At 39.0% G+C, this 11,513-nt stretch overlaps 1 protein-coding gene across 1 annotated transcript; it reads left to right on the top strand.

The window, feature by feature from the left end:
* The first annotated feature begins 2,285 nt into the window (after nt 1-2,285).
* On the top strand, nt 2,286-11,298 carry LOC119894681. Its single transcript, XM_038707329.1, has 6 exons — nt 2,286-2,405; nt 3,502-3,765; nt 4,051-4,290; nt 5,249-5,359; nt 9,035-9,106; nt 10,511-11,298. Exons 1-6 carry the CDS (start codon nt 2,309-2,311, stop codon nt 10,561-10,563), a joined length of 837 nt encoding a protein of 278 aa, XP_038563257.1. The 5' UTR covers nt 2,286-2,308; the 3' UTR covers nt 10,564-11,298.
* The last annotated feature ends 215 nt before the right edge of the window (nt 11,299-11,513 follow it).

The raw sequence follows: 11,513 nt of genomic DNA, 5'->3' as shown, positions 1-11,513 counted from the left end.
TTAAATTACTTGTGAAAAGTAATCCCTCGAGCCCTGTTTGCAATGGTCCGCCGATTTGAGCATGAATATGCTGCACAGCGCTCTGGCATCTCGCTTTCTTCAGCTGCGCAACTGGGAGTACGACCGGTTCAAGATGGCGGACGCATTTCTTGCGCCCAGCGGCTAATAGGGCGTCTACCTCTAGATATGTCTATGTTTTAGCATACACGTCTTGGCCATTCCTGAGATGACAAAGACATGTATGTATGTAGCAAAAGGTTGTTCCCATGGTCCCTGTAGAGTCACATATTTGTCTGTGTTAAAATCTCACATGTCTGTAGAGTTTCTATTGTAAAACGTGACCCTTTGATCAATAATCAAATGTTAATCTTGTGGCTCTTTAAAATTGTTACTGCTTGGCTCAAGGCTGGCAACAAAAAGAGAGGCCTCACACAGATTACAGAAACAAAATGGTTTATTTTACTCAAACTAACAAACAACTTAACTAAGTGAGATATAACTAAGGTAGATATGATGAATATCAGACATGTCAGAAGTGTGTGGACGAGTGAAAATGAAGTGTAATGCATGTTGATGGGTGCAGCAAATTAAACAAAGGAACAAAGGCTAGGAGCAGGCCAGCAGAGAGAGACGGACTCCTAGGGCCTTTCCGAAACTAGACCCTCACCACTTCCACTCCGACACAAAGTGAACTCTGGTCGGAGTCACCTTCACAGCCAAATCGAGCTCCCTAACTCGCTTAGGGTTTAAATACAGCGGCCAACTTTCGGACAAACTACCCTCTCCACAGATTAAATAGGATCTGATGTTACTTAGGCCTACTCACTGCTATAATTTGTGTATCAAATAACAGTTATATTAAGATTCAGGACTGATGTTGAGGAAAAGTTTTTTGCAATAACAAAACTTAAAGCATTTGTCATTTATTCCGTGTTTGTTTCAAATATTTCTTTAAGAACCTGACTTTAGACATCATGAAAAAAAAATTATATTATTTTATGAAAAGATTGAAATTCATTGTAAAGAAAAGCCTAGGCTATATATTTAAACCTCTTTATTTATATGAAAAATATTACATTCACAAATGCAACATTTCAATATAAATCAAATATTATATTGAAGCATTATAGTCTGAAGAATTTGAAACAGTTGTATAAAGATTGTATATAACTATTTTTCTTTAAAGCCTTTGTTTCTCCCTGTGTATCAAGTTATGCCATGTTCTGTTATTCTAGTCGTTTAATGTAGGCTATTTTATTTTGGCTGAAGATTTTCGCATGAGATGAATACGATTCAAGAACAACAACAGTTTTAATCAGACAAGAGCCTTTTTTAATTAAATACAATACAACATTTGGGCTACGTTGTTAACCTGTGAATGGTGATATGAAATGTTAGTGTAGTTTCGGAATTAAAAATCCCCCCATGTTAACCGGCGAAGTCACGCGGAACTCGCATGTAAAAGAAAGGTCCCCATCGTGCAGCAAAGGGTGTTACACATTTTCAACAAGCCAGCTTCGCTGCTCACTCTGCATCTGAGGGTTTAACATCCCACTACCACTCCGCCCCACTGGTTTCGGATGCCCCTCAATGTGGCGGACCTCCGCATCAATGTGCAAACGGAGTGGAAGTAGGTAGGGAGAGGGAGTAGCGAGCAGTTTCGGAAAGGCTCCTAGAAAGGCAGCCCTTTTATGCCCTCTAGGAAGCCCAACCCAGATGGGCAGGTACAAGCATTGAACCCTCCCAGCTCCACCTACAAGCCACACCCAGCATCTGCAAAACAGACAAGGAAGACACAGGGCAGGCAGACTGGTCACAAAATGTTAACAAAATTGTGACCAAAACTCATTTCCTAAAATTAAACAATCAGTACTTACAGTGTAAAACTAATTTACAAAATCAACAATTTAAAATGTTTTTTTAAATGCATTTTAAATCAATAAATAACAATTATAGATTACAGATTATTACCTGGATTAAGCAGAAACAAAAGTAGCTGTAACATAAACTCACATTGGGCACATTATCCAGATACAATGGCAATACAATGAAGTAAAGTTCACCAAGTTCACATCAACCTCGTATTTCCAGCATTGGTGGCGCCGCATCAGCTCTTTATATAGCTATAATTTAGTATTCAAGAGTCTGACTCACTTGATATGTTTCATCCCTGTGCAAAGCCACAAGATCAACAGGAAGTTTTAAGTGCTTTTTAAAAATCTGCCAGGTTATGCGACGAACTTCTGACATTTGAGGTGTTAAAGAAGACGCGTTTCCAGCAGGAAGCTGTGGCCTCTATATGATATAAATGTTGACATTACACTGTGTGATACAGCCCCTCAACCAGCCAGTGAGTCAGTCAGCAGGCGAAATCATGGCGCTAACAACTCTCTGCACTGTCGTTGGTGAGTGATATTATGTGGTTTTTAACATTAACTGCATCCTGGTTTCTGAGCGATTTTAATGTTAGTACCCTCCAGTTAAAACCTTTCTGTTGTACATGTCTGTGTGTGTTTATGCTCGTTCTGTGTGCACATTGAGAACAACGTCAGGCCAGAGTCAAACTCCTTGTAAGTTCACAGATATCTGGCCTATAAAGTGATTCTGAATGTTCCCTGTGATTACTCTATGGTCAGATTAAAGATTAAAAGTTTGATCAGTAATGATATGAACTGAATAAAGGACATTAATTCACAAGTATTAATGTCTGAACTAAGGTTACAATAGTTATTTTTCAATGAATTACTATAAATACATTAATAACAGTAAAACAGACTTCTAATACATTTAACTGGTTGTTTCTCACTACTTGCTGAATAACCACCAGAAACGACAACTTATACTACATTACTTCATTGTATTAACTACAGGTAGACTTTTGCATTAGTAATCAGACTTCACTCACCACATCATCACAGAAACCATCTATTTAATTTCACAGCCAGACATTCGTCGTTCAGAGTCTCTGTAGAGATATTCTTCAAGCTTGATCTTTACAAATGTTAGTTTCTTTGTGTTTCACAGTAGCTGCAGCTTCTTTTTTTATATCTGGTTTTTGATTGTGGGCGACATCTGAAACTTTAATTGTTTGTTCTAGTCACTATCTACTGTAGCGCCCTGCAGCTGCAGATGCTATCAACGTTCACCTTTATAGCCCAGCGTTGTAGACAGGCCGACTCATTTGCTGTTATTATTGTAAAATAAACTCAACAAAATCACTTCTCAGCTTCCAAATGACTCCAACACTGAATGTAGCTTTTCAAATGAAGGTTGCAGAGAAGTGGGAAACTTTGATCAGCTTCAATCAACTCACTTATTGTTCAAAATAACATCCGTAGTGAAACAAGGAAACTACAAAATGTAAAAACGGTGACGAGCTTGCTGAGCGTCCACACATCAGCCAAGTGCTCCTGTTTGTTCACGTCAACAAAGTCTTCTGTTTGCTTGAGGTGCATTTATGATTAAAGTCTCACTTTGGCACCATGTGTCTGTTTCTTGCAGCCGCTCTGAGCGTCCTTCCCAACAGATCCCAGTTCTTTCAGTACGAGTCTGTCTCTCTGAGCTGTGGGCAGCAGGGAAACTGTTCTGAGTGGAGCGTTAAGAGGAACACATCCAAAGACACAAATGAAGAGTGTTTCAAATTCTGGGGGAAAAAAAATGAATCACACTGCTTCACAGCTGACCTTTACCCTACAGACACTGGAGTGTACTGGTGTGAGTCTGCAGCAGGAGAGCGCAGTGAAGCCGTCAGCATCACAGTGACCAGTGGGTTTAAACATTTTCCTCCTTACGACCTTCTGTGAGCGACACGAAATGTTTGCTGGTCACCGTAACTGACCAAGGCTTATAGTTTCTGACAAGCTATTTCTCAAATGCAGGTTTAGGTCATCTAGTACAGTCAAAAGTTTCTAACGACCGTTTTTTATATTTTCCAACAAGCAGCTTCTTGTGGTGACACTGGCACAAAACAAACTTACTAAGTATCATGTGTAGACTTCTTCAAGCTACTTGAGCTTAAAACGTCCTTCCTTGTTTCTGTCTGTCCCTGAGGTGGCACTGTGATCCTGGACAGTCCTGTCCTTCCTGTGATGGAGGGAGACGATGTGACTCTGAGCTGCAGAAACAAGAACATCTCCAACCTCACAGCTGATTTCTATAAAGATGGGCGTCTCATCAGGAGCAGCTCTACAGGAAACATGACCATCCACTCTGTCTCTAAATCTGATGAAGGACTCTACAAGTGCAACATCTCTGGAACTGGATCACCAGACAGCTGGCTGACTGTCAGAGGTGAGATCGGCCTTTTTAAACAACTTCTTACTGTGAACACTCGGTCCTACATGAACACATTTTGGCCAAAGTTATCACATGAAAGATTTATTTCCCCACTCACTGACTTAGTAGTAGTTTTGGTGGCTAAACCTAACCAAATTGTGACATTTCACAACATTAACCACTAGTTTTATTTTGAAAGTCTAAACGGATTATTCATATTTATTGTTGCTAACTTGACCGCAGAGCCCCTGACATCCAAAAACAATGCTAAAGGACCCAAGGCATTAAAAAGCGAAGCCAAGGGATCTCAACCAAGCGTCCATATGTGACTAGTTGAGAATGAATTGGTCAAAAAATGTCTGCAAAGCTTAATTTTTTTCTGTGAGTTGTTTTAAGAAGTATTAATAGAAAACTTTCTTTATTTCGGACCTGCTAGCTCTCCGTTCTCTAAAAGATCATTACTGTCAAGATGGATTGTAAATTTTCACCAACTTAATGTGGAAATATCTTTGTGGACTTGCTCCTGTGAGCCTGTTTTGTTAAACTGAACAGAAATGTTAGTGTTTTAAATGCAGGTGACTGATTGAGCCATTTGGCTTTTGTGTGTGTTTAAAAAAAAATACAACTGCAGCCTGTTATTTATTGATTGATTTTTTTTACCAGGACTGTCATTTTTACATGAACACCTTCACAAAGGCAGAACAAAGACAAAGACGTGTTGCAGACTGACAAATAGGATCGTTTTAACAACAACTGAATTTGGTTCACTACACACTCTCCGCTTCACAGGGTGACTTCACAGTTCTTGGAAAATGTGCTGCTTTGCTATATCACCACGAAACAGATGAGAGAATTGATATAAAAGTAATATAAATGTTGATATAATTCCCTGAGTTTACAAAGCAGCCTGGTAGACAGGACTTGTTGTTTTGTTGTATTGAGGTCAACCAGTGGTATTTTTCTTGTGACGCAGGACATCCTGAGCCGCCTAAATTCTCTCTCGAACACATTCTACTTCCTGTGGTGGTGGTGAGCCTCTTGTTGATCTCAGTGATTCTGCTCTGCCTCTGGAGAAGCCACAAAGGTCAGCCTGTTTTTGTGTCAGTAAAATTACATTATTTCATTGCACTTTTCACATAGAGCAAAGTGTCCTCTTTTAATATTCTTTACGGAGTGCCAACAGTTTCCCGATTTGTATTCATCCAAGCATGGAGACACAGAGCTGTGAAACAGCAATGGTTCTGGTAATAATACAAATATCAATAACAATATTAATAGTGTTGAAGAAATATGAGCCAGGTTCAGGTGTGAAGAAGTTTCGGAAAACTGATGAAGACTTAACATAGCGTGGTTTATTGAGCCCGGCACACATACAACATGTGAACATGTCAAATGCCAACACCAAATCTGAAGGATAAGATTTTTATTGATCAACATTTTATATTTCGGTCTTCCCCCTGTTGCCTGTAGCTTTCTCTATTAGGTCATCTTTAGCTGGCCTTAACCTAGAACAATGAATCTATCTGATGTTTAGAGTCCAATGCTTCATCATATTGGAATCTAATATTATCCATGAGTTGTAATCTGTGGAGCCAGTGAGTTCTTGAAAACATTCTTGTCAGATTCCCAGAGAAAAACTGATTTCTGCTAGCCTGACGCGACGCCTGAGCTACTGTCTCTACCTCATCAATCTAACTAACATGTAACAGTCTCCCTAACAAGGACAGTTACATGTGAGAAATAACTAGAGCTGGAAGGTCAGTGAACGCTTGTGAGGTCAGCCAATGTCTCTAAGCTAGGCTTGTCTTACCTTTCCCTGTTACATCAACTAAGAAAATTCTTAAACAAATACTAATAACGATAATATTAATAGGACTAATAATAGTAATTGTAATAGTTGGTGTCGAGCAGGAACATGGCGGCAGCAGGAGGAGGAGCTACATTATTAATGGAATATGAATGCATACAGATGGAGAGGGAGAGGAGGCGAGAGAAGCTCAGTGCATCATAGGAAATGTCCCAGCAGTCAACATCTTTAGCAGCATAACTAAGGGATGGTTCAGGACTCACATGAGCCAGCCCTAACTGTTAAATGTGGAGTTAAGTCTGTCAAGGTCACATTGCATGAAAAGTGTGAAAGTTAATCTTTTAACATGGATACAATAAAACTGAAACTGAAATCTTTCATTCATTCTGCTGACAAAGGCCAGAAGATGCAATTAGTTAGCTCCAGAAAAATTTAGTAGGCTTTAAGAGGAAAGACTGAATTCTACTCTTAAATGTGGAGTTTCAGCATTAAGTCTGTGTTAAGTCGCACATTGAACATGTGAAAGTATATTTTTTAACTCAAAATCCACTCACTACCTGATTTCCAACTTGGAAATCTCCATTACAGCGGAGCAGATTCAGTCTGCTGACGAAGGCCACAAGATGCAGTTAGTTAGCTCCAGGAAAGGCTAGTAGTGTGGACTATTTAAAGATTATTATCAACAGGTTGGTCTAGACACCGTGGGAACTGGGAGTGTCTCCGCCTACATAATTATGACTGCAATGTTAAAGCTAAAACAAGCTTTAAGGTCTTTGAAGTCTCACTATTCATTTTAAATAGACCATAATGTTTGTAAAGAACATTAACGACACAAGTTTGTGTTTGGTTCGCACGAACCTTATTTATACTGGTAATAACGCCCTACAGAACAAATAGATCAAATCAGATAAATCTATTTTTGCAGTTTTTTCCAGCCTAGTCTCACCATGAATAAGATGCCGATTTCTTAAGTTATTTGCCTTAGCGTTCCAACACATTTTTTGCTTTTCGCATGTCATTGCATGCCAAGTACTCTGTACTGACTGTACTGTGCAGAAATGACGTGCCATTTTATGCCAACTGTCACAGGGAGAAGACCCGGTACAGAACAGGACTGAGGAGCCTGGTGTTTGGTTCCCGTGTGAAACAAAAATCAAACAAAACGACAAGATTGATTTATGTTTTAGGTGCAGTTACGTAGGTTGCAAAAGTTACATAAGTTAAATGATGTTGCTACATTGATTACAACATCATGTTAGACAGACTGAGGCACTGGGTGGGGATCTCTGGTACTGCTCTAGAATGGATTTCATCCTACCTGTCAAATAGGAAGTTCTGTGTGTCTCTTCGTTCTTTCCAGTTAAATATGGTGTGCCTCAGGGGTCGGTCTTAGGACCCATTTTGTTTTCCTTGTATCTGCTTCCCCTTGGACATATTATCCATAAACATGGCATTTCTTTTCATATTTATGCTGATGACACACAAATATACTTGCCCGTCAGATCCACAGACCCTGGAATGCTGAGTTCACTTAACAACTGCCTTTGTGAAGTTAAAAAATGGATGTCAAATAATTTCCTCCAGCTGAACTCAGACAAAACAGAAATCCTGGTCATCGGGTCTCAGCAGATGGCAAATCAAATACTGCCATCTGCTGGTTCCCTAGTAAATCACATTAAGCCTGTGGCAAAGAACCTTGGTGTTTGGTTTGATAGTAATTTAAATTTCGAGCAGCACACCACAAAGCTTGTTCAATCATGTTTTATCAACTTAGAAATATAGCACAAATTCAATCTATGTTAACTTTTAAGGACACCGAGACCATTTTACACGCCTTCATCTCATCACGCCTGGATTATTGCAACAACCTTTTCACCTGTTTAACCCAAAAATCTATTGATCGACTCCAGACTGTCCAGAACTCAGCTGCCAGGCTTTTAACCAGAACAAAGAAATATGACCACATTACTCCTATTTTAGCTTTCTTAAAGCTCTTCATGGCCTCTCGCCTTGTTATATTTCTGAACTTTTAGTCCCATACACACCAGCACGTACCTTGAGATCCTCGGGCAGAGGTCTGCTATCTGTTCCAGAGTCTCGACTGAAAACTAAAGGGGACAGAGCGTTTGCTGTCAGGGCCCTGAGGCTCTGGAACAGCCTGCCCGAGGAAATCAGGTCAGCTGAGTCAGTGAACTCTTTTAAGTCCCTTCTTAAAACATACTTTTATAGGAGAGCCTTTCCCGATCTTATTTGACTTTTATCCCTTTTTTTTATTCTATTTTACTTATTTTATATTTATCTTAAACGTGTATTTTAGTCTTTTCAATGTTTTCTTGCTTTTATCTTGTATTGTTTTTGTCTTATTGTCTTTTGTGCATTATTGTCTTTACACTTGTTAAGCACTTGTTAGCACTTTGTAACTTGTTTTTGAAAAGTGCTCTACAAATAAAGATTATTATTATTATTATTACCCTATTATACACCCTTGCCCAAACCATCTGGGGTGTGTGCCTAAACCAAATCAGTAACTGTATGCATGTCGTGAAATCTTAAAATTTGTTGACATGGCACGCGAAAAATACTGATATGGAAATCTGTATGAACGGATAATAAACCAAGCACACGGGTTGGTAAACGGTGCCGGGATCCAAATTCTTGACTTCAGTCCCGCCAGATGTAAACTATGAGGAGGTTATGACTTGTCAGCAGCAACACCTTTACATTAAATAACCCTCCTCACCAGAAAACAGCCGTATAGGCTGATTATTATATGGCTTATTACGACTCATATTTACAGTTTTTGTTAGGCCTGGTTTGGTTTAGTTTCCAAAACCTTCTAACCACAAGGGACACAAAAACCCTTTTTGCGTGTTTTCAGTAGCAAGTTGCTGTTTTATTATAATGAAAAATTGAAACCCAGCTGGTGTTTTAGAGAGAGTTGTTTTGTTGCAGGTAAAGCTGACCCTGATGTCTCCTACACTGATGTGATCATCATGGAGGAAGAGCAGCCAAATAGAATCAGAGGTAAACCACTCAGACAGACTTTTCCAACATACCAGCAATTCATATTAAAGATGCATTATGATCAGACAGAGCACGTGAAGGTTTTTGCAGTGAGAGGCGTCCCTCTCCAATGGTTTTTTATGGGTTGTTTTTATTGGCAGAGTTTTGTGCTGCAGCCCCCCCAGACAAACCAGAGCCATTATCAGGTCTACAGATTAGGCTACAGATTGTCCTGGAACAAACTAGTGGCTGATTTTACCAGCCGCTGTTGATCTGAACAGAAAACAGCAGGCCAGCAGGCAAATTAGTTCTGTTGCCTACTTTCGGTAACTTAAACTAACGTTACATCACTTTTATAAACATTATCATCGTAATGTTTTTACAAAGTGGTTCTTACCTGTAAGATTTTTAGCTGTTGCCTAAACACAAATATATGTTAAAGCTGGTTAAAACAACTATCTCAGTTTTCCTGCGTGCAGGGTCGATCTGACAGCTCAATCACAGCCATAGCAAGTTCCTCCACCTGTCCATTTATAGCCTATATGCCTATTTGTACGTATGTTGGGCTATAGGACAGATGATTTGATGATTATTTTTTTAAATGCACCGCAACCTTTTGCTTTTTTTGTTGTAGGCTTCAACAATAGAGAAAACTGCGGTCTGTCTGCATCCTGATATTTTCTTCTCATTATGAATCATTTAACCGCCACATAAAGTCAGGCTGTAAGTTGTGAGTTTCGATGTAAGCATCAATAGGACTGATATAATAAATTATCCATCTGAATTTAAAACACATTTTTGTTTTATGCACAATTTACTTCTCTACTGCGATACTTGTGTTTCCTCTCGTTCAGATCATTTGGTTATTTACCAAATAAACAGATTAACAGATAATATTATAAAAAAATGACAAATAAAAGCAGTCTTATTAGGTCCACTTCAGACAGATACTTTAAAATTCAGTATATGAGTCGTTTTACTTTTGATAATATTTTAACTTATTGAAGTATTTTTCCTTTGTGTTGCAATGAAATTAAGAGCAACTGACCTTTTCCACCACTGATATAGCTTTAACATACATATTGTCATTTTGTTTTATTTCTTTCTCTTTAAAAACACACCTGTCACTGGTCTCTACTGAGGCTTCACTTCATTACTAAATTTACCCAATGAAAAGATTTCCTTCTTTCTGTCTCTTGGCTGTAACAATCTGATCTGCATACCAAAACTAAAGGAAACCAGATCGGATTTCCGTATGAACATGTCTGATTATTCTCTGAAATAATGCACCCTCTACATTCATGCTACTGAAAGGCCTGGTGTGAACAGTGAAATAAAGGCCAGTGTTTCTATTATTTTGTCCACCTAATGACTGTAGCACTGTGCCTCACTTGTTGATAGTTTGTTTGTGTCCTTTCTCCACAGATAGAAAAGCTGCACTGACCTTCTACACTAAAGTGAAAGCAGGAAACCACTGACAGGAAACTGCAGCACCAGTACTGTAAAAAAGTGAAGAAAGTTTGTCATGTGCTTTTATTGGAAACAGAAATTCTCAGTTTCATTGTGTAAATATCCAGAAACGGAGATTATCTGTTTTTGGAGTCGCCCCAACTAACTCGTGACGAGACACTGAGTTTCTTTACAGATATTTAAATAATGATGTTTGAATCCAGCAGATGACTGTAAGTCTAATATTCAGCTCCTGAGAAAAATGTCTGTCTGGTGCTGGACAGGTGGTGCAGTTCGGATCTAGAAAACAAACAATGATCCAGAGTAGACGTAAACTGTCCACACAGCTGACGTTGTCTGTGGAGACCAACCCGTTCTCACAAACCAAACAAATAAAAACACTCATTGTTGACTTTTTGGTTGAAAGTCCAGTTTTCATCCACGCCAAACACCTCCTTACTCAGACTTTATTGTTACAAATTATAGACCGCTACGGGGCTCTATGGTGCGTTACAGAGATCTTGATTATATGTGACGACTTGGGAGTGAGAACGGGTTGTATTATTTCGTCACTCTGAGTAACACCTTCTCAGGATCAGTCGTCATTTGATATATTTATAGAAACATAATTAAGGTGCAGCTTTAAATCAAATGGCTTTCGATGATTAATAATCATTGGGTGTAGGAAATTCCTTCGCTTGACATCAGAAATATTTCTGAACACAAAGTATGAAATGTGTTTTGGAAATCTGTCTTTAATAAAGATGAAAAACTAAAATTGTCTTTGAGGAACTTTGTTTCACATTTGCAAACGGGCTCAGGACGTACAGAGATCAGCTGAAGCAAAGAGTTTGTCTTTTATGCACAAGGTGAGAATGTGTGGGAGAGCAGTCGCACATCACGACACGTCTCTAGTTTGTTGCTGAAATCAACAATCTGCAGTTGTCTCATGTTAACTGCAGCAAGGCTCCTGTGTTTC

Source organism: Micropterus salmoides, unplaced genomic scaffold (assembly GCF_014851395.1).
Source record: "Micropterus salmoides isolate LMB-PRFRI ecotype aquatic unplaced genomic scaffold, ASM1485139v1 Ms_hic_scaffold_840, whole genome shotgun sequence".
Taxonomy (NCBI): domain Eukaryota; kingdom Metazoa; phylum Chordata; class Actinopteri; order Centrarchiformes; family Centrarchidae; genus Micropterus; species Micropterus salmoides.
Note: the sequence above shows the minus strand (reverse complement) of the source record. Positions and strands in the feature narration are given on the sequence as shown.